The 24,305-nt window shown below is 40.9% G+C and overlaps 1 protein-coding gene across 1 annotated transcript; it reads right to left on the reverse strand.

Annotated features, from left to right (window-relative positions):
* Positions 1 to 2,124: 2,124 nt before the first annotated feature.
* Positions 2,125 to 10,621, reverse strand: ARSI (arylsulfatase family member I). The gene is given in 17 exon segments (XM_032211122.1): positions 2,125 to 3,154; positions 3,157 to 3,234; positions 3,237 to 3,363; positions 3,365 to 3,439; positions 3,441 to 3,677; positions 3,679 to 3,717; positions 3,719 to 3,763; positions 3,766 to 3,836; positions 3,839 to 3,878; positions 3,880 to 3,927; positions 3,929 to 3,988; positions 3,990 to 4,256; positions 4,258 to 4,418; positions 4,421 to 4,457; positions 4,460 to 4,532; positions 9,968 to 10,022; positions 10,025 to 10,621. Coding segments are annotated over 17 exon segments (1,707 nt in total). The 5' UTR covers positions 10,290 to 10,621; the 3' UTR covers positions 2,125 to 3,125.
* Positions 10,622 to 24,305: the final 13,684 nt, after the last annotated feature.

Below are 24,305 nucleotides of genomic sequence, written 5' to 3' on the forward strand. Positions count from 1 at the left end.
AAGAGAAATGGAGTTTAGCACCAGGTTCTGGAAATGTATTCTCTTAAAAGCAACTTCATAAGCTTACTCCTGTGTTTGGCAAGGTGGCAGGAAGAGAGGTGTGTGTGGCGTGTGTGCGTGCGTGCGTGTGTGCATACGTGCATGTGTGTGTGTGTGTAGTTCCAGGCAAAGGCAAAATGGATCTTACAACTTCAAACCAGTACTTGCTCCTGCAGTGACCCAGAAATACCCATGGAAATCCTTCAAGCATCACCAAATTCTCATATTCTTTGTCAATTGGTATTCAAAGAGACATACTGCCTTAGAGACTCAGGGTAATGTATAATCTTTAGGGCTGAGCAATCTTTGAAAGTGGCTCAGAAGAAGCGTTTTGGACCATGTGAAGCACAACACCTCTCTGCAATGTTGCAAAGTAGTTCCTCTTGCCCAAGACCTCTGCATGAGCCTAAAAAAAGGCACAACTTATTTAAGGAGTTAATTCATTCAAACAATCTTTTAAGGAGGCCACACTTTCTTTTTTAGACTTGTCCGGAACCAAATATCCAAATTTTTCCAGATTGCTAAATTCTTTTTTTAGATCAGAAGCTTTATAAACAAGAAAGTGTCAACATAACTAAAATATAAGATGGCAAAAAAAAAATTCTGCTGGACAGATCAGCAATCAACTTTATTCAGTCTTTGTGTCCCTCAGGTGCCAGCCAGATGCCATTGGAAATTTCTAGACCTGTGATGCCGAACCTATGGCACCCATGCCACAGGTGGCACACAGAGCATATTTGCCAGCACATGAGGCATCAGCTCCGGCATGCATGCGTATGCTGGCCAGCTGATTTTCGGCCTTCCGAAGGGCTGGGGGAGGCCGTTTTCGCCCTCTCCATGCTTCAGGAAAGCCTCCAGATTCTGAGGAGGGCAAAAACTCCCCACACACACATGGGGGTTTGTGAGTGTATGCACGGGGTGGAGGGTCGTATGTGCATGCAGGTGGGTGGGGTGCATTGAATTGTGGATTGTGGCACACGCGTCCACGCGATAGCAGGAGCACACACAATTTTGGCACACCTTTACAAAATCACTGTTCTAGACCATTCATCTTTATCTTCAACACTATGAAGATTTAATTTCACAACCATGACCTAAAATATCAAGATGGTAGATAATTTCTGCTTTTAGGATCAACCGTCCACACTATAGGAACCAACTGTTAAGAAATATGTTCCCCAATTGCACTTGGAAAAACAGCCCTGAAGACTTTGGAAAAGGTATTCAGATGCTCTGATGTAGCTACACCTACAAAGATCAGAATAATCCATGGAATTCTCTGTCACAATCTATGGAAGCAAAAGTTGTACTTTGAAGAAGCAGAATGAGAAGAGTGTTGACCCTTTTAAAGTTTGGGGTTGGAGAAGACTCCAGAGAATATTTCAAGGCAGCCAAGAAACAAACAATGGTTGTAGTGGACAAATCAATCCAAAGTTCTTGTTGGAACTGAAAGGACCAGGCTCAAATATCCTACTTTGGACGCATTATGTGAAGATTTAGTTTTCTGAAAAAGTTCTGATGCTGGGAAAGGTGGTAAAAAGAGATGAGAAGACTGTATGCACCATTGGAAGACCTGAAGGCCATATTAGGATAGCAATAGCACTTAGACTTATATATCACTTCACAGTGCTTTACAGCCCGCCCTGCACAGTTTACAGAGTCAGCATATCGCCCCCAACAATCTGGATCCTTGTTTTACCCACCTCGGAAGGATGGAAGGTTGAGTCAACCTTGAGCAGGTTGAGAATCAGCTGCTGGAAGTTAGCAGAATTAGCCTGCAATACTGCATTCCAACCACTGCACCACCACAGCTCATTAGAGATGATAGAGCATTAATGATCATCAGTAAAAAATTATCTATGTGATTGCTAAGAGCCAACACTGACCTGATAGGAAATCCCCAATCCTTGCATCAATCAATCACCATGATTAACTCACATTAATAGATAAATGAACTGTTATTTTCTTTTTAAAAAATAAATTCAGCTGATAATCATCATATTTGTAAAAAATAATTCTGCCTTTATGAACAAATTCAAGCATCTGCTCACCAAACAGTAAGATTTTAACTATTTGTGAGCTAATCATGAGTATTTGCATAGTTTGTTTTACATACAAATTGACGTATGGAAGCAACTTGCAATTATTCTTCTGTATTTGAATAGATCTATAGATGAACAAGAACTCATCTGCAGTACACTCAAAATTGCAGGAAAGAAAATCTGCATAGTAAAAAAAACTATATAAGAGCAGTCATTCAGTGGAAGTAAACAGATCTGTCAATCAATGTAAAAATTCAGCTCTTATCAACTCCTTCTGCATATATAAGACTATGCTCTTAGCTCAAGCAACACTCAAACAGCCTTTACTGATGCCCCTGCCCACGTATACAAGATGTTTGGCTTTATACATATTCAGGGGTGGGGGGAAATTGCACCACACCAGATCTACATTTTAACTCTGATAAAAATAATTGTCCCAGGTCTTCTGTATCTACACCCACAGGCACTAAAGTGATCAGAAGGAGGCAACTACAGTCTCCAGGGAGAGAAGAATCCCACAATCGCTTTCTGAGAGCAAAAACATTATATAAGATTATTTATGCTCAGCATTCCATTAGTCAATAGCAAATACGGAACAATTTCATCCTTAAGCGATTCTTTCCCTCGGTAAAGAACAATTTCATCTTTGGTTAAAGAATGAGAATGTATATCCTTCCCACTAGTTCCTGAATGGCATTGCTGCAATCTCCTAGAATGACTAATTGCACATTGAGTACCATCTCATGTCACAACATTTAAAAGGAAGGGACTATGTCAAATAGCGGTTGCAAAGTCTGCCCATATTCAGAATCAGCAATGTTGGTGCTGAAATTGGGGAAAAGACAAAGTGGAATGGATAGGCAGACTTGGTTATCCCTATCTCACAATAGGGGAAGAAGAGCTGATAGTCCATCTCACTTCACTCCAAGTTGAACAGAAGGAGAATGGTCTACTGCTCTCTCCCCCTACTTCCATTATTATTATTATTTTTTGGAACAGCTCCCTTCCAACTTGACTTTTGCCAAGAACTCAGCCTGCCCCTTCTCAGATGCGGTTTGACATCATCCTGGTGTCAACTTTTTGAAGAAGGAGCGTAGCTTACAGATCTTGCACTTCTTTTTCCTCTTTTGTTTTTTGGCTTTCCATGCTCTACTTCCCATCTTTCATCCTCTTCTGTGGCCCAAGGTCCCCAGGCACCACCATTGAAGTCAGGGTGAGCTCGTGGGTTTTCCGCAGGGTATCTGACAGGGATGGCAGTCTGGTTGTAATTAACCAGCCTAAGGAAGTAGAGCCCTGACCACATCAGGACGCTGATCTGACAGATCATGGCGCTCGTATGGATCGGCTGTAATGTTGAAAAAGCCAGACAGACTGCCGCATCCCGTTTGTCAGGCGCTCTAAGTTCCACCAACTCCCCGGGAAGTTGGTTAGAGTCTGTGGTGGGATCCAGTCACTGTAGCCAAGGATCTCCAGTAAGAAGTTCCAGTCTCCAACCCGTAAAGAGGCCTGCACTGCTGTATTCCAGATGCCAAAGCCATTCTCTAAAGAGCCATATTTGGCATGATTATACAAAGGGTCAATGTTGTGCAGGATTTCCAGTCCGCGGTGACTCTTTGCCCTCGCTGATAGCTGGCCACCACGTTATAGCCATCCAAGCCATCTGCTTCAGGACACATTGCCCCTAGCCAAAGTCCACTAAGGTTGGGTACCAGTCAGTTATGTGGATGAGCGCCCTGCTGGTCCTTCGCTTGCGTTAATCAGTGGACTGTGGACAAATCCAATGCCACGCACTCCTCCCCTCCCAATATGTTCCTTTGCGGCCTCGCAACGGCCAGTTGCTTCCCCCCAGAGAACGTCTGCCCTCCATTATCTGTAGAGAAAACAATAATGCTGTTGTCATAGTAGCCCGTATTTCTTCAAGGTCCAGGTGATATTCTTCACAGCTTCATCCATGCATGTGACCATGGCAGCATAGTTGCGGCGGGCAACATTGCCCATGGAACGATAGCGATAGATGTATTCCTTCGGGACTGCAAAGGGGTATGCCACTGCCTGGAATGCTATGTAGATGAAGAGAGGCTCCTTGGGGTTGTGGGTTGCCAAAATTTTTCTGACTCGCTGGGGTGTAAAGAACGTGGAATACTTGCCACTTTTTTCCCAGGCTACATTTTCCCCCATCATGAAGGTCGTACCCACATATTCCTGGCCCGTCACAGTTGTCGTATGTATAATAATCCACATTTCCTGTCAGTGAGCCCAGGAAGGTATCGAAGCCCCTGCGAGTTGCAAAGCATTCTTTACGATAAAAGCCTAAATGCCATTTGCCAACCATGTGGTAGAGTAGCCGGCTTCTTGCAGCTTCTGTGGGAGGAGTGACCCTGGTTCAAAGGCAAGCAATTTGGCTGTCGGGGACGGATGATTGAGTGCTGAAGACCTGTATGGATCTGTTACCTAGGAAAAGAGAGAGAAAGAAAGCAAAGACATCATCTTACATTACAATATCTCCACCACCACCCCTGTGCACCTACAGTTGTGTCCCTGAAAAGTTAAGTTTCCCTGATAGAACATTAGTTCTACCTGGATTCCTTCTAAAAGCTGCATGGCATGGTTTCAAAGAATCCAAGTTGTAAGCAGACACAATATAATAGATATCTACTTCCAGTTCACTGGTATACATACATAAGCACATTTTTTTATTTTATAGTATTTTATTAAACACTACAGATAAAAAGCTTTAAACCTTAAAAAAATAGAAAGAAAAGAAAAATAGAAAGAAAAGTAAAAATGAAAAATAAGAACATAGTAAACACACAGCACACACACACACCACACACACACACACACACACACACAATAACAGATGCTCAAGTCTTCTCCTTGTCCAAAGGAATTATGAATAGCCAGCCTTCTCACCAGCTCTTCATTCCACTGTGGTTCTGGGCTCCTTTTTTAACAGAACTATAACCAACCACCAGGTTTGCCCTTTCTTAGAAGTCTCCAAAATACACACATTTTAAAGGATGCATAGAATATTGCTAAATTCCAATGTTTTTCTGGACTACTTTAGGCCTGATTACTTTTTCATTTATTTCTTCATATTTGTTCACCACTCCTATTTCCACCTCCCTGTTAGCCTTTACCACCAATTGAAAAGGTAACCACGTGCTGAGATCCAAGCCAGAGATGGTAAAAGTAACAGGAGCAAAAATGGAGCAGAAACAAAGTTCAATCCATTATATATAATACTTTCTGGATAATTTTTCTGTAAGTATAGATCCAAAGATCCTTGTCCGGGAAGGCCCCAGACAAGGTGCATGGGAGTGCCATGGGAGGTTGGCTGGGAAGGGCATAGGAGGACTGGTGTGGGCCATGCATGAGTTGGGGAGTTGGGAAGGCCAGCACAGACTACACATGAGTTGTAGGAAGGCCTCAGATAGGCAGTAGAAGCTGCAGGAGGTGGAGGAATGCTACGCAGGGAATAAGCAGAGTGACATACTTGAGTAATCCTCCTGCCAACTTTCCCATTGATTTTGCTTGCGGGAAGCCTGCAAGGAAGGCTGTGATTGTGTGATCTTGACTGTCTTGACCCAGTAATTGTGAACCATGTACCCCAGTGCTCAGATCTTGATCATGTGAACCACAGTAGTGCTGCAATGGCCAGAATTTTGGGGACCTATTATATATCTGTTTGTTCAGCACTGTTGAACGATCGCTGAACAAATGGACGTAAGTCAAGGATTATCTTTATCTGTAACTGTATCTGATCCACTATGTGTAATGCAAATCCCAGTGAGTTTTACATGTCATGTAATTAATTTGATATTATAAATTCTGCATAATGCAATCTCTTTTTTTTCCAGATGAGAATAATTTGATATGTTTGGGAGCAAAAAGCCCAGCATAAGCTTGTTATGAGGCAACACACCGAGGGAGAACAGCATCTTTACAGTCTATCACCTCTGCCATCACTAATGTAGGGAAAGCCTATTAAAACCTTCAATAGTGCTGATACTCTGTCTTCCTGAAGATTAGGTAGCATCTGCCAGAAGGCTTTTTGCATTAATACTTCTGACAAATTCAGAACCACAATCAACACTATCTAGAAGTCAAAAGTTAAAATCTGAATGGTTTTTGTTTTTAAGATTTACAATGATTCATATTTAAATACAGATGTTGCAGGTAGTCCTCGACTTACAACCCAAAATTTCTGTTGCAAAGCAACAAGTTGTTAAGTGACTTTTGCCCCATTTTACAACCTTTCCCTGCCATAGTGTTAAGTGAATCACTGCAGTTGTTAAGTTGGTAACCCAGTTGTTAAGTGAATCTGGCTTCTCCATTATTTAGCTTGTCAGAATATTGCAAAAGGTGACCACGTGACCCTGGGATGCTGTAAACTGGTCCATAAATATGATTCGATTGCCAAGCGTGTGGATTTTGATCATGTGACCATGAGGAATGCTGCAATGGTTGTAAGTATGAAAAATGGTCACAATTCACTTTTTTTCAGTGCTATTGTAAACTTTGAATAGTCTCTAAATGAATTATTGTAAGTCATCCTCTTTTGGTGACTACAGTCGGCATTGGCAACTTGGGCATCATGTGAAATGATCACTAAGAGAAACCATGACTATGCTATGAACTTATTTCAGTTTTCCTTTGTTTTATAGACCTGCAAAGGTTATAAATGAAAAGATGGGTAGCTAGGTGCTTTTTCATCACTGTCATAACTACAATTGGTTGCTAAACAAGGCAGTCACTAAACTGTATTGATCTCCATCCACAAGGGATCGATTCAGCAGGAATTAATATTTCATATAGACATGCTTTGTTTTCTGAAAAAATTTATTTATCATCTTCAAAGGACTTAGTCCTTTTAAAAGGAGGGGCAAAATCTCTAGAGTTTTCTGCAAGGGAAGGAATGCCCTTTTTTCCCTATAAAAAGTGGACTGTGCAACTCACAGAGTGAAATCACATTCATAGTTTCCCAGAAATGAAGCCCAAAGGGCTTATTCCCAGATAAACGGTATAGGATTGCAGATTTAATTATGTCCTTGAAATCCACTGTAATATTTATTTTGGAAGTCATTTTATTTAATTTTGTGCCGTAGTGGGAAAATGTTAGGATGTTATAGAGGACCTCAAACACTTCCAGATTTATTATGGAACAAACATTCATACACTGGAGGCATATCACCTTATTCATGGGATGGGCCCCCGGCTAGTTAGGCTCCAATGCTCAAAATCTAAGTCTTCAATAAGCTTCAGTGGTACTCTTTATCTATTGCTTTCCCTCCAGTTCAAATATTTATGGAAGAAATCCACATACTTTTACCCTCACTTGTTAAATTGTACGTCTCATGATATGCATGCAGGTAATAGCACTCTGAAATTGGATACAAAAGTAAATGAAGATAGTTTAGCTAGCCACAAAAACAGATGTCTACTTTTCTAGAAGCGTCTTATTCACTGGCTTAGGAAAAGTCAAAGATCTTGCAGTGAGCCTTTCTAACTATCCCACAATACTCCAATCCCCAAACTTTTTTTTCCTCGGGAATAATTACAGTTGGCTTTGAATCTATCCCCCTGCCCAATCCCAACACACAAACACACAAACACACACACACACACACACACACCACAGTACATACAGTATTGATTTGGAATGTGTAGCTGTGGGAAATTAAGCATGTTTTATATCTGACAAATGCTTGGATGATGAAATAAGGCAGGTTTCTTTGATTTCTGGCTCATGAACAGCAGAGCAAGCCACTGAAAAACTGGCAAAACATAAAGATCCGTGCAATACAGAGTTTCCACCCAGAATGTCATTTTGGTGTTTGGCAAATATTTAGGACTGGACTGTAGGACTATTGGGTCGGTTAACTGTAGCAGCAAAGCAAAGAATATCGTATTTTTCGGAGTATAAGACGCACCGGAGTATAAGATGCACCAAGGTTTTGAAGAGGCAAATTAGAAAAAAAAAAGTTTTTGCACTCTGCAGACCTCACAAAAATGGGCCCTTTTTTGTCCAAAAAAAGGCCATGCATAACCTTTAGGAAGCTTATAGAGTGCTCCTGGGGGGTGGAGCAAAAAACGGCCCATTTTCGCTCATTTTCTGCCCTCCCCAGCCCCAGGAGCACTCTGGAAACAATTTTGATGTAGGGGCGGTGTTTCAGCCAGGCCAAAAATGCTGTATTCAGTGTATAAGACACACCCAGATTTTCACTCTCTTTTTGAGGGAAAAAGGTGTGTCTTATATTCCAAAAAATACGATATATTCATGCAATGTTTTGGCAGAAATGTTCATGATCTCCTCTCCGATGGGTTTCAGTTTGCTAAGGAAAAATAGATTATTCTGGGTTTTAGGAAGACATGTATTCTGGGTTTTAGGAAGATGCCCTGGTCGTCGGTTAGGATGTACCTAAATATAGGTACATCCTATATTTTACATGCCAAAGATTCCTAGATTTCCTAGGCTGAATCCCCAGGGTCCAAGAGGTACAGTGGAAAAACCTCCTTCATGAAATCTGTAAATATACTTCTAGTCAATGTTGCCAGTATTGGACCAATAGAGTAACTCAAAAGAAAACTTTTACTTATGTTTTAACTACCTTTTCAGCGGCCTATGTAGACCAATGTTATTATCATGGATACATATATTGTTAATCCCAAACCAGACCATTTCTTTAAAAGGGATGCTAAATTGCCTTCACTGCTAACAAAGTAAATGAATTCCTTGCATTGATGTTAGCCAATCAAGATGTGGGAGGCTGATGAAATCCTGTTAATTCTCCAAATGCTGCTGTTTCTGTCCTTGTCATCATCCATTCTACAACTGCATGTTAATTGTATATAGAAGTTTTAATTGTATGTACAAGTACAAGTTTGAATGGTATGTGGTGTGAATTCTAATGGTAAACCAGGTACAGGAGTTCAGTAGTACTATATCCACATAAATAAGGAGCAAACGATGTAAAGTAACTTTTTTCAAGAAAAAACTGGCTTCTCTCTGAAGGGAAAGTTGTCTGAACTGAAAATAGCAATAGCAGTTAGACTTATATACCGCTTCATAGGGCTTTTAGCCCTAAGCGGTTTACAGAGTCAGCATATCGCCCCCACAATCTGGGTCCTCATTTTACCCACCTCGGAAGGATGGAAGGCTGAGTCAACCCTGAGCCAGTGAGATTTGAACCGCTGAACTGCTGAACTAGCAGTCAGCTGAAGTGGCCTGCAGTACTGCACTCTACCCACTGCACCACCTCGGCTCTGAAAAGTGGTGCCCATCCCTTGGGTAACACTGTCTGTGCACCAGTACTGTTACATTTTACAGCCTAATCCTATGAAATAAAGCTAATATTATTACTCATTGCTATGCCTCATGATTACTGTTTGCACACCAACACCGTTCTGATTTAAAATTCTAATGCAGTGAAATCCATTTACCGTTTTTACTCATTATTACTCATTATTATGCCTCATCTCTCCTGTCTGCACATTAATTTTGCTCAGCTTTAAAGTTCTACTGCAAGTAAAAGCCATCTAACATTATCGCCCTCCAAATTCCGCTCTTTAACACTAATTATGAATCCTGAGCAACCACATTATCTCTTTAAAGTTAAAGTAAAGTGAGGGTTGTTGTTCCCTTCTGTTTTTCTCAATCTTGTTATCCATTCTGTCTCTCTTTTTTTTATTTGAACATAACTTATACAAGTTTATCCAGGGGGAGAGCCTTGGCTGAAGTTCAGGGGGCTTCCTTCGGCCTTCCTCTCCAGCATCCACGGGGGGGGGGGGCTTCCTTTCCCTTTGGAGTTGCTTCTCCCGTCCAGTGCCCCGCGTGGACCGGGTGGACCGAGTGGCGTGAAAGCGGCGCTTCTGCCCCTCCTTACCTTCCCGTGATAAGCTGACTCCTGGAAGGCGTGCAGATGGGCTGGATGTAATATTCTCCAGCTTAACCCCTTCGGCAGCCAACCTGTCCAGCGTCGGAGTCTGGATGTCCGAGCCGTGGTAGCCCACGTCGTGATAGCCCTGGTCGTCGGTCAGAATGAAAATGATGTGGGGAGGCCTGGAGAAAACAGGAGGGAGGCGAGGTTTCCCCGCCGGGTCCCCCGAAACCTCAGCCACCAGACCGGGCTTCATCCAGTCCCAGGATAGGTAGCCGAAACTCAGCAGGCTGACCAGGGAGAAGCCAGTCAGAGCATTGACGGCCATGCTGGACCGAACCCCCTAAGCCTGGATCAGAGGTGCTTAGGAAGCCGGCATCTCCCGCCAATGGGGGAAATCTGGCCCGCTCGCCCGTCTCGGCCAGCGGGGCTCCCCTCGCTCAAGCGAGCGGAAGAGCGGCCGAACTAGTTAAAATCGCCCGCGGGGAACGCCTCAGGGATGGGATTCGTAGCGGCGGCTCGATTCCCGAGCAGAGGCTGCGGCGTCGGGGGAGAGAAGAAAAGGAGAGGGAGAGGCGGCATTCCCGCCAAGTTTTGCGGGCTGTCAGCGCGAGACCTTTTGCCCAAGTCTAAAAACTTCTCCCGAAACTCGCGCCCAAGTTCAGCTCCATCGCCGCCGAGTCCCCTCCTCCCTCCTGGCGGCGGGACTTGGGCTTCCCTTTCTTTACGCCCCGTCCCGACGGAAAGTCTGGGCCAGGAGCGGCTGTCATGTTGCCTCACCCCTCCCTCGGGGTGGCTTCCCTTCTCCACCCCCCTCCTCGCCCCCCACCCTCATCGGTCCTCCAAGTATGACAAACTTCCACCCCCACCCAACCCCAATCCCGGTGCTTGTTTGGAAATATGGGGGCCACGCAGCCAGGGAGAAAAGCCCCCTTCGGAGAGAAACGGGGTGTGTGCGTGAGAGAGAAGTTGTACAACATCTGCCCGGGGGATCCCCGCCAGGCTCTGGAGGGAGCTTTGAAGAACTCCGCTCCTTTCATTGATTCCCAGGGAACCGGCCGGCGAGATCTCCGCCGCTTCCTGGGTCCTAAAACGAGTTCGGTACCCGTCACTCCAGTCCAGTAGATCCAGGGTCAGTTCTTCATCTTGTACAGTAAAAAGTAGTGAGGTCTCCTGCTAACCAAATTTGGATTCCCCCTGACTCTATGAACATGCTGTCGATCCAGTTGTATGGACAGTGTTACAGAAGTTTGCCACCCCACTTTCTCCCTCCTCCCCATCTTCGCAGTCTGGTTTCCAGTCCTAGGCTTCTTTGGTGGGAGGTCCATCCAAGTTCTGACTATAACTAGGCCTGATAAGTCCAGATTAAGTATTCTAATCAATTGGGTAGCTATAGAAAATTTAATAAATTGGACAGAATTGAATATACCCTTATGCAAAAAATAAAAAAAAAATTACCTGGCAAGACTCATTAGTTAGGATGACCTTATCCGTACTGCTAAAAATCAATCATACATGACATCAGGTACTCTTGATCCACCTGCATCATGTAAAGTGGCCCATGGAATGTTTCCAAGTTTCCATGTCAGACACACACAGAGATTTCTTCTTTCCGGCCATCCTTTCCATCACCAGAGAGCTGCTAGACAGTGGCTGGGATGACACATGCTTACCACCATGGTTTAGTAAATTAACATAATGTTCAGACATTGCCCAACATATAACCCACAAGCTCTATGATTGGGGACTGCCAATGGTCTGTGGGAGCATGGTAGAGACCTAGGTGCAGGCACCAAAATATTAATGCTCAATTATTGCGAGAGTGCCATTTTATTTTATTATTCTATTTTATTATTTTTAATATTTCATTGATTTTGGTTTTGACACCTAAGGCTACAGGCAGTAATTGGTTCAACAATCTTACCAGTCGTCAGCTATGTGAGGTTTTAAAGCTGACAACCAGCAGAATTACAAGGATATTCTGCAACAACATAGGTATGGTAGACTTTAAAAAATTTTAAATGAACCTGTAATATATCTTCATAATATAAACTACTGTATCAGGAATTTCTGCACTCATCTGAAATATGATAAAGCAGATTTGTTTTATTTGTTCTAAGCAGGTTGTTCTCCGGCCAACATGATTGTGATATTCTAGGATCTGGGATTTGGGGGTCCTTCTGGTGGATCATTATATTGGAGTAGATACAAAAGTCACTGTTGATTTTGATAATTTCTTCCCAGGCTTCTGCATCATCAAACTTTCTCCTGGGTGGCTGAATGGATTCAGGACATGGAGATAACATTTTATGGGAATGTTTTCTGATCTTATGTTCCAGAAATTGGTGCTCTCCGAAGAGCTTTAAGTTGTTCTCTGCTTCTAGAGGAGCTTCCTTCTACATGTTTTAGGCTATGGTTTCCAGACAGCATGGGCTATGCCATATTAATTAGGAACTGTTTTAAACAAATGTATTAAGGTTATCATAACATAAAATACAAATCATAACATAAAATGCAAAATAAAGATTGCCTGAAACCTTGGACAGCTGCTGCCAAAAGAGGAAATAGAGGGGGCCCCTGTCCATATCAGTCAGCCATCAGGACTTGTCATCCAGATCTCTGGAAAGCACGAAGCTGTCTATTCCAGACATCATTAATAGATAGCATGTCTGCCTGCCTGCATAAGATTGCCTTGAAGATGCCTTACTGTCCTTTTATAAGCATGCCTTTCCTCTCCTCTCCAGCAAGGCCAGTTAACTTTTTTCCCCCTAATCGTTGTGAAATTAGTGCTTTATCTTCTCTTAACCTATATGTATAAGTTCATCCGCTCAGGTTGAGGAAGCAAGGGCTGGAATCTGCCCTGCTCATACTGACTACTGTGGGTTGCTGCAAGCATGCCCAGACTCTGCTCTCTGGTGACTGCTGATTTCCCTCCACAGCTATGTTTATTTGTGCTGTTGGATTGATGTGACACCGGCAGCGCCAGTATTATTGGTGGATGCAGTAGACCAGAACCTCTCTAAAGCAACCTGTCAGGATATTTCTACACAATTCGGGCAGACAGACAAGCGCCGAGCAGCTCTTATATTTAAAGGTTCTGACAGATGACTATCACTTCCTCCTCTAGCCTCAGTCCTCATTAGCAATTGGTAAATGTTTTTCCTATAGGCAGGGAAATTGGCCAATTCCTGCTTTAATATAGCTTTTCCTGAACTGCTAGGGCAGCACCACTCAATGGCCTCCTTTTAGAGGGAAGGTAGCAGAGGTGGGTTCCTACCAGTTCGCACCTATTCGGTAGAACCGGTTCGTCAAATCTACCGAACTGGTTAGAAGAGGTTCCACCAGTGGACCCGGAAAGCAGGCCACATCTACAGAAGAGGTTCCAAAATTTTTTGAAACCCACCACTGGTCCTTGGATATGATTATTCTACACTATCATGCTCATATTTATAAAACTCAGTGCCTCTGTGAAAGGTAAGGATGACTACTGCATTTGTGGTGCAATCAGAACATTGCGTGTGTTGAAGTTGTTTTAAAGCAAACCAAAGATGCCTTTTAAAAAACAAGTTTACATCATATTCTTATGCATGCCAGTGCTGTGTGAGGTAATTTAAGGTGGTTCTGACAAGTGTCGTCGGCATCTTCATATCCAGTCACATGGGTGGCAAGCCACTCCCATCCAGTCACATGGGCAGCAAGCCACTCCCACAAAGGAGGCCACACCCACAGAGTAGTTCAAACAATTTTTGAAACCCACCACTGGAGGGTAGAGTCCAAGTTATGTAGACAGGGGAAATAAATACATTAAGCTGCCTACATTAGATGGCCCAGGTATCTGAACTAGGTTCTTCTCTTTCTTTACTAATTTCCAGGAATAACTAGGAGGTCTGAATAGAAGAGTAAAACTAATGTCACGACAACAGAAATACAAATGAAGTGCCTTTTTGCATGAATATTTCCTGGAGATTGGCAGAACATGATGAACTAAAACATGATTAGCTATTTTATGGTTCCAGGTTGTAGGATATAGAGGCAGTTGGTTCAACTGGGCTTTAGTTTAATGTGTGGCAGAAATGCATGCCACTGAATTCAATGAATTACGATCCAGATAATTAAGGGATTGCATGTGGTGTGGACATACCTGTTGAAAAGCCTCAAAGCAGTAGGAGAAAGAGAGGCCCTACCAGAAACTTGACCATCTGTAAGGCAAACCTTTCTGTTTTGCTGCCAGAAATCACCTGCCCATTACAGTAAAATCAATTAGAAAAAGACAGCAGATAGACAAACCACAAGATTATGCGGGGTGTTTATTATAAACACTGCAGCTTTCCCATTCAAAAAACTCCGTACAAATTGTCCTACTTAAAACAAAATGAGACAAATTTAGCCTCCTTAACTGCACCAGTAAGTTGAATCACAGGGCAGCAAAGCTATGCATAAACATAACAAATGCCATTATTGGATTAGGGCAATACATCACACAAGAGGAAAATCCTGTTTTAAACAATCAGTCTCAAAAGGCTGTCCTGTTCCCAAGTTTTCCATCCTTGTTGAGGAGATTATAATCTTTTCCATTAACCTCACTTTCAGACAGACTGCAAATCACAGTGAAGACATAAGGGAAACTTCTGAGTCTGCACTAACTTACTTTGAGTTATAAAAATCTCTTCACAAGCAGAAAAGGAATGTGTGTAGTGTACCTTGGAAGTTAAAATGGAAGTGCTAGAAGAAGAAAATCAGAAGATGTGGAGAGACCTAGCCCATAGAATCACCCAGAGGTGGACTTAACTGAATGGATTACTTCATCATCATTGTCATCAAGACAAAGTACATCTTTAGGTAAGACCAGCACCCTGAAACACATCTGGAAACCATCTGGTGTCTGCAGAAATAATAAACTCAGGCATAAAGTGAGCCAACTGCTGTGTGAGCCAATTAGCTGCTTAGAAGTTTAGTTTTCAACAACTGAATCTTCAAGGACAATCCCATAAAAAAATTTTCTCTGGGATGAAGAGTTCCTAAGATGGAGTTCATGAAAAAAAAACTGATGTAAAGGACATTGAACCTGATGAACAGACTGGGCTGTAGATCAAATAAATAGTCAAATATTATGATCAATGATGAGGATTACTGGAGCTGCAATTCAGCAACAGATATAGCTCATCATTTGGGTTTGAAGAAGGCACACTGTTCATCTGTGGCTTCAGGGTGTCTCTGCAGTCCCAGTCTGGAAGCCCAGATTTTAGCACAATGGAGGCACTGAAAGTCCAATGTTGTAGTACTGTGGTGTTGTTCTGTGATGTCATTTCATGGTTTTCTATCAGTTTTGAAAGCACTTTCAGAGCTGGTGGAAGCAACATGTATAGCGATAAATGTTCTTCACCATTGCTCTTGCTCTTACACCACGTTGACAGGGCTGTCCCAAAGTAAAAACAATTGGCTCGAAGTTAGGTTGTGCATGTCTATGGTTAGAATTGCAGCCATTCGTATTTTGGGTCGTCTATGCATACAAGTCCATCATTCAAGTTTAAAAAGTGAAAATAATAATTATATATTTCCACCATCCAAGACAATTCATATCGCTGTCTATAGATAACATAAAATAGTCTTTTAACTATTATCAAATATAAATGATAACAATGGTGATAATACACAATTAAAAAAGTAATAGATTAGTTCTGACATTCCCAGATAATTCAGGTAGCAGAGGACAGGCGGGAAACTGATTTCCAGAAAAATGGCTGAAATTTCCTTTCATGCTAAAAATGAAAAACAGAGTTATACCTTACAGGGAACCTGCAGGGTGGGATGATTGAGTCTGACTCTCAGAGATCATCGGTAAGGTATTTGAAAGAAGCATATTATTTCAAGAGAGTCAAAACAGGATTTAAAGTGCCATTTAAAATGATGGTACTGCCTATTTTATTGAAAAGGCTTTATTATGCATAAAATGCTCTCCAGTAGGAAGTGGGGAAATGACAGAAGTGGGGCAAATGCTGCCCCTTTTCTTTGTGCAATGCTTTCACCCAGAATGTACAAAATGCAGCAAATAATAATCTAGGGCAGCACCTAGAAATCACTGCATTGACATCTGTCAATTGCAAAAGTCTGCACATATACCGATATACGACGACATCCTAGGTTCTTGGAAAGAAGCCAATGAGCATTAGGACTAACACCAACTAAAGAGCCAGCAGCTGTGACTTCACATTGTTGTTAACAGATAATAATATTAAATTCCCGGTACTTTGTGATTTTTTCTTGCTGTTTATCTTCAATTCGTGCATCTCCAGGAATTGCAATGTCAATGGACCATACTTTTTTCTTTTCAACTATTGTTATGTCAGGTGCATTGTGGGCCAAGTGCCTGTCAGTCTGAATTCTGAAGTCCCACAGATCTTGACTTTCTCATTCTCTAAAACCTTCTGAACCTGATGTTCCCAGTGGTTTTTGCTGTACTCAAATCCAAACTTTTGGCACAATTTCCAGTGAATGATCTTAGCAATGCAGTCATGGCATTGTAGGTAGTCAGTTTGTGAAATTTTGCAGCACCTACTGATCATGTGGTCGACTGTCTTGTCTTTCTCATTACAGAGGTGACATTTGCTGTTGGTGGTAACATGTTGAATTTTTGCCTTCATGAAGTTTGTGGCTAAGGCTTGTTCTTGAGCTGCCAAAATAAAGCCTTCTGTTCTTTTTTCAGTGCTCCTGATCCTAACCAGTTCCAAGTTAGCTTTTGGTCAGCCTTGCCTTCAATACTTTTCAAGTATTGGCTATGCATAGCTTTGTTTTTCCAATTTTCAGCTCGCTTCTCAATTACTTCTTTCTTATATTCAGCTTTTGACTTAGTTGTCTTTAAAAGGCCTCCTTTATTTCATTTCATTTCATTTATTCGATTATAGGCTGCCCAATCCTGGAGGACTTCCTTAATCATTGGTTCTTCACTTTTCTGGATGTAATCATTCAAGCTGTGTTTTTCTTCTTCCACAGTCTGTTTTACTTGTAGGAGTCCTCGACCACCCTCTGCTCTTGGTAGATATAATCGGTCAACATCACTTTTAGGGTGCAAAGCATGATTCATTTTGTCATAAGCTTCCTTGTTTTTCTGTCCAAATTGTCCAACTCCATCTGGGTCCATCATCATCATCATCATCATCATCATCATCATCATCATCATCATCATCATCATCAAGATTTTGTATGTAGAAAATAGAACAAAGGATGTGCCCAGGCGTGAAATACTACCAGTATGGACCAGTTCACCCAAACCAGTAGTAAAAACAGGTATTTCTGATGATCAGCTGTGATGTGTGATTTATATTAATTAGAATAGTTGGATTTCCTGCTTTCTGGCTAATTTAAATTGCGCATCACAACTGATGGTCAGAAATCGAAGGTCCTGCGCATGTGCAGAGGTGGAGCATGCACACATGCTCACATTGCCCAAATCGGTAGCGAAGGTAAGTTGATTTCACCCCTGGATATACCTAATCACTTTAAATTGACCCTGGATATCTTTTTGTTCTTCTTTTACATTAAAATCTGAGGCATGCCAATCTATAACAAGTCTTTTATAAATTGCTTTATAAATTATAGCTTCTTTCATTTCTTGGTTTGAATTTTTGAGGAAACTTACCTAGAACTATTCCTGCTAAGTCCATTGATTTACTCATGCAGGATTTTCAGAAGACGCCATGTACTCTATGCAAAATTCCAAGGAGGTGAGGAAAACATTGGTCATTTCTGCAATCCCATAAATGCCTGAAAGCCTGTTCTTTCTGTTTTCTCTTCCTTTTTTGGAAATTAGGCAGTGCGTTATCTCTGTTATGCTTATGATAAAAATCTAAGTTATGTCCTTTGTATATACTTATATGTTCAAAGAACTGCATTTATATGATTTCTTTCTACCGGTTCCAGTTCAGACTCAGCAATAGTTAATGTCAAGTTGTGCCCATTTCGCCTTCCAGATCTTTCAGATGGTGATGAAATCAGCTGTATGAACTTCTCCTGCTTACCTCCTAATGCTGAGAAAGTGGTTACAGTAATAATAAAATTTCTTCCCTCTCGATCTTTGTTGCTCAGATATCAAGTTGCGCAAGAGATAACGTTTTCTGAACAAAAGCCACTTTTGTTGGGTATTTCCTTTGTTGTATTGGAAATATCTAGAGGTGAAAGGATTACAATTTCAGAATTTCTGTAGCCAGGTGCTTACCCCAGTATGTCTAACAATAGCTATATGTGGCTAGAATAGAGCTCACTGTAACAGCATTGCCAAAAAGGCACTAAGCGTTGTTAACCTAATTTTGTGAAGCTTCTTCTCCGGTAACATTGTACTGCTAACTAGGGCATACAAAACCTTTGCCAGACCAATTCTCGAATACAGCTCATCTGCCTGGAATCCACACTGTATATCGGACATTAATATAATTGAGCAGATCCAGAAGTATTTCACGAGAAAATACTCCACTCCTCTAATCACAATAGAATCCCTGATGCCATCAGGCTTGAAATTTTGGGTTTGGACAATCTGGAATTGCACCGCCTATGGTCCTACCTAAGCATAGTACACAAAAGTCTTTGCTGCAGCATCCTACCTGTCAACAACTACTTCAGTTTTAACCACAATAATACACGGGCAAACTCAAGGTAAACCACTCCAAACTGTGGACCTCACCCATTCCTAAGAGGTCCATAAAGGGGTGTGCAATCAGTGCACCAGCATGCCTACAGTCCCTGTCCTACTCTCCCCATTTATTTGTATTCATTTCCTTTGTTCATGTCCATGTCCATACTTATATTATCTGTACATGTTTGAAAAACTAATTAATTAATACGGAGAGATGGCTGTTACTTATTTCTTTATTTACAATAATAAGTACACTGTTTACTTATCTCATTTTTAATGCGAGCTTCAGGCTCCAAAAATGGGATACTGAACGTCAGAGTGAGGAAGAACAACTAGGTGTCAATTGAACCTACAAACTGGGAGGAGGACTTCTTGTTAAGAAGATCACAAGCCATCCCCAAGCTTGGTTCAGCCACAGCGTTGCAGAAAAATAATAATCTAGCTTTACTGCAGTTTCAAATAAACCAGCACAGAACTTGAGGGGGGGGCACAATTCTTGAAATAAGTCAGCATTATGTAATTGTGCAGGTTTTGAATCATATTGGATCAAAATAGAGGTGCCTTGTAGAATGGTACATCTATAAAGACCACATGCATAGTTTTTAACTCTAGATACTAATACTACAGACTCCAGAATTTCAACTTTCTTTTTTTTCTATATTCATTTTTGTAGCAGAAACTGGAAACACAATTTAGGCTAATTTCAACTCTATCTACTTAACAGATATATTATTAGAATGAGCTATTTTTTCTTCACAAATACAGTTTGGCAATATTTGCAATGCAAACTGATGTAGATACTGTATGTGTGCCTAACCCTCCTTGTTGGTGGAATGGAATGGAATGGAATGGAAGGGAGAGAAGGAGATCAAAGAGGAGAAGAGAGAAGAGTTGGAAGGGACCTTGGAGGTCTTCTAGTCCAACCCCCTGCTCAGGCAGGAAACCCTATACCAGCAAACAGCTGAGAAATATATGCATGGATATAATTTTTTTTTGGTATTTTGTTTGACTTAGAGACACTGTGCGATCAATGTTCCCATTTTAAATTTGGGAACATTTTGTACAACTAAGCAACTGAAGGTTGGTTGCTGAATATGGCAAGAACACTTTATTATAGACATAAAACATGGGTGAGAATGTGAAATGCTTAATGAATGGTTCAACAATGAGCAAGAAGACAAGGCTGTGATGTCCCTTTTGTTATTTAATGTATTTATAGATAATTCAAAAATTATCTTTGTGCTTATACTAGCGGTGTATTGCTTGGGAACATGAAAATGTAGATTTTTATATGCGGATCATTCCTGGTTGTTTTCTAATGTATTATTTGCAGTTAATGTCAGGTAGACAATGTGAGCAACCCACAAAGTACATATATCTGAAAATTAACGTTTCAAAGCTCAAGGTAGCTGGGTTTGACTGGAAAATTGGTGTGGGTGATTGCACGTTATAAATAATTACTATAAAGATTATAACAAGTATATGGATTTGTGAACCTTGGTAGGATGTTTACTAAAACTTGGAAAATAGATGGAGACATTTTAAGAATACAAATGGTAATAGAAGGATCTTATGCATCTTTTGTGGGAAAACATGAATGGCGGTAGGTGAGCAAAAGGAAGTTTTGCACATTTCATTATATAGAAGGGAGAGTTGGGTATGTGAGGAAAAGCAAAAAGCAAATTAAATGTGGTGGGACTTGGATGCTTTTAAGAAGTGTATATGGTAAAATAAGAAGAGATAAGAGTCAGGGATATGCTGATGAATTAAAGCAGACTGAATACAAAAAAGAGTGATTAGTAGGAAAGAAATAAATTGAAGTGATTACAAATGAATCAGGATCAAATTGCAAAACATGAAGTACATGAAGGAAGAGTAATTAGGTCCAGAGGAAGGGGAAGACAGAGAAAGTTGTGTTTGGATGAGGAAACCATTAAAGAGAGAGGTAAGATGTTGAAAAAGCAATATTTAGTATGAAGGACTTCGTGAAGTGACTGAAGCAAGCAAGGATGATTTTCAAGGGTAGAAGACATGGAGAGGTATAATGAATGATGTAGGTGTTAAACTAATTTTAGCTATGTTTCATCTTAAGCACTGCTCCTTCAAGTTCCTTCATCCATTTAAGGAATTTGCATTCTCATACCTAGAAGTTGCTAAAGAGACAAGGTGGTGAATAATTCTGGAACCATTTGTTAGTTTGAAAGTGAGTTTCAACTTTTCACCTGAAATTACTGAAATTGGGAAGCCAATTTTAGCAGGGAGTTGGGATGAATTGCTCAAACTGCCCTCTGGGGATTTGTAGTATATTATATATTATATTATGCATTGAAGCTCCCCATTCTGGCTGTAAATAAAGCCGGGGGATTCTTGGTAAACTCTGAGCTTGGTTATTTGCTTGCAGACATTTCATTACCCAGCTAGGTAACATCATCAGTGCATTCTACTGTTCAACCCTGAGTTCCATTGAATTCTTTTCCAAAGAAAAATAAACTCTTAACATGTCTCATGAAGCAAAGAATTAAAGAAAGACAAATAAAATAGTCAAGCATTTGGAACATCTTTCTGTGATGAAAGCTGAACAAATGTGGAAAAATTGACTGAAGGAAGATATAAGGGACTGTTCTCTGATTTTCATCTCTTATTGTATTCTAAGGAAGGTTATATCCTTTAATGTGAATGTGTATGAATGATGGGAGATTTTCAAGTTATTTGCAAATAACTTTATCCCAGTATAGTCTTACATATTTTAGCATGCAAATTTGGGGGAAACTATATGTATCATTCATGGTGTCTTTTAAGACATTTAAGAAATCTCAGTGTATTGGAAAGTTGCCCTCTGGCAGAATTGTTCAAAGTGACTCATTCCCTAATAGGGAATATTGAGCAGGAAAATCTCCCTGCAGACTGTTGTAACCAGTTGGCACACCTTTTTCCCTATATATTCATTCACATTCAACAAAATCTTAATTCTCCAGCCAATTTATTTTCGATGTCCAGTGTAACATCTTTCCTCATGTCATTCTTGCAGCCTGTCATTTTTAAATCTTCTTTCAAATCAGTCTTGATCTTGTCAGGTAGAACTTGTTCCTCTTCCATAATATATTTTAGACAGAGTCTATCCATGGAAGAAGACATTCTTGAAATGGTTGGTGAATATGGTGGACCTTGCTGAGATGGCTAAAATGACTTCTTTGACCAGAAAAAAGGCAATATCTACATTTATTGCTTATTATTTATTGTTCATGTTAAACAGAATCAAAAATCCACTTGTAATTCCTGGTTTTGATGATTAGACAGAATAGAATATGGGAAGAAGAGAGGTATGTGATAACCGTAGAATAAGGGATAAACTTATAATTGCTCTTATAACTGGTGTAAAGAAAATCAGAAGCTACTTCTTTGTAGACTACACTATTTCAAATATCAGGGGAGGCTCACATAACTGACTATTCTACCATTTAGGAAGAGATCTACACAAACATTTCATTCCCACACTGTGACGTGTATCCACAGTGCGTGGATTCTATGAACTATCAGACAGTGTGTTTGAAATATGTAGTATTTGAACTTCCTGGTAGTTTTTGTCACAGAGATGGGCAAAGTGAAAGAATCAGGGGTGGTGTTCACTTACCTTCCCTACCAGTTCGCAAATGTGAACATGCCCCATTCACGCATGCACTCAGCTTTCTGTGCATGCGCTTTGGCTACAAAAGTGCCTAAATGGGATGGCATAGAGATGGGGCAGGTGGGCGAGCCCACCCACGATTTCCACTACTGGTTCAGGCAAACAGGTCTTAACCGGCAGAATACCACCTTTGAATACCATACCTGAAAGGGATACCTGTGGCAGAGGAAGCTACTGAGGAGGACTGAAAGCAAAGAGATTCTACTTGATTGAGGCTAGCAAAGTTTACAAAGTCTGCTGTGGGGAAAAGGGGTTATGGGCAGGAACCGTTGCTTTTTTAAAGAAAAAATATTTCAAACATGAAAGTATGGAGGAATGGGGATTCAAATATGCGTAAACATATAGTGATTATTTATTTTCTAAATCTTGTTATAGGCCTATTTCAAGGCAGAGACACATCCAGAACTGGAAACCATTTCCTCTTCACAAACTTTTACTCCTACAAAATGATGAACCATTCTCGGGATGGATCACAACATTAACAAGTTCTGAATTCAGAATGGAATGTTTGGAGGAATACAAAAATGATCTGTGACCAAATCACATTTTGCACATTCCTGCATACAACCATGTTACACACAGCCTAGAAGAAGGAGAAAGGAAAGAAGAACACATGCCAGCAGTTAGGAAAAAATCCCTGGCATCCAGGACATGCAGTCAAGACTAAACAGCCTCCGTAAACAGAACCCACACATTCCTCCTTGTAATCTATGCCAGATACATGAACGGTGTTGCCTGATGGATTATATTAGGCGGAATCCTGACCATGATTTCAAGGATTCTTGGAACTAGACTCTAGGATGGCATCCACCAGGATGGCATTTTCTCTGGCAGCCTCCGAGGGACACACACTAGAAGCATAATCTGTCAATACATGTATATAGTTCTCACAGATGTAATGAAGAATAAAAGAAGCAATAATCACACCCGGTCCATCTCAAGAAGTGGGTATAAATAATGCCCTCACACTTTAAGACAACCAAATGCCTGCTCTTCAACAGAGCAATTCTGAAAAGCAATTAATTAGCATGGTAGAAGAAAAAAACTTACTAAAATGGAGAAAAGCTCCAAAACACCGTAATACCAAGGAATAAATAGATACTCCTACATAGATGCATAGGAAACATCCCTTGGCATCCACTATATTCCTTACTACAGTAGAACCAGGATCCTTTGATGCCATGATATAAACATAGTGGAGTTCACAAATCTAAGAACCTGGTTCTTCTTTGTAGAATTTCCATATATATTCCCTCTTCTCTCCCTAGCAATATGTTTCTGATAAATATGTTTCTCATCTTTCTCATATTTTCTATTACCTTCTCCTAGTGGTATATTATGATTCATATCTTATGATTTATGATTGCATCTTATGAATTATGATCTATGACATATCATTTTGTTGCTGGTATGTACATGAGAGCTTATGCCCCAGAGACAAATTCCTTGTGTGACATTTGGCAAATGAAGACTATTCCATTCCTGCCATTGAATACTATCTTGCAGAGCATATATACAGTGTATTTCTCAATACAAAAGTCAACACTGAATGCCAGCTGCTACAAAGACAATCCGGCATATATTGGCATCCTGCTCATACCCAGGAGATATCTCAGAGGCAATCTATTTATAAGTTTCTCAATATCCAAGCAGTGTCTGTAGAGATGAGATTTATTGCCACATCTGGTGAAGGTTTTACAAGTGTCCTGCTGCCAGTTGTATATGCTAGTGACAATACCTCTCAGCTCTAATAGGATTGCCAGCTGATTCTCATGTGGCATGGGTTTTGGTACAAGTCTGCTTATTTTTGATGCACAGAGGTGACCTGTTAGGTAAGCTCCCCGTTGGGAGAGCGAGTAAGTTCAGAGAAGTGTTGTGAGAGTTGTGTTGGAGAACACACAAACCATCATACAGAGACACTGCAGTTTAAATAGGCTTTTACTTTCGTGGAAATAGAGGTATCAGAGTCCATCAAACAGCCCAAGTCACACACTGATAAGACAGTCAGTCATCAATGTCTTTCAGTTAAGGGA

This window comes from Thamnophis elegans, chromosome 2, assembly GCF_009769535.1.
Source record: "Thamnophis elegans isolate rThaEle1 chromosome 2, rThaEle1.pri, whole genome shotgun sequence".
In the NCBI taxonomy this organism is placed as follows: domain Eukaryota; kingdom Metazoa; phylum Chordata; class Lepidosauria; order Squamata; family Colubridae; genus Thamnophis; species Thamnophis elegans.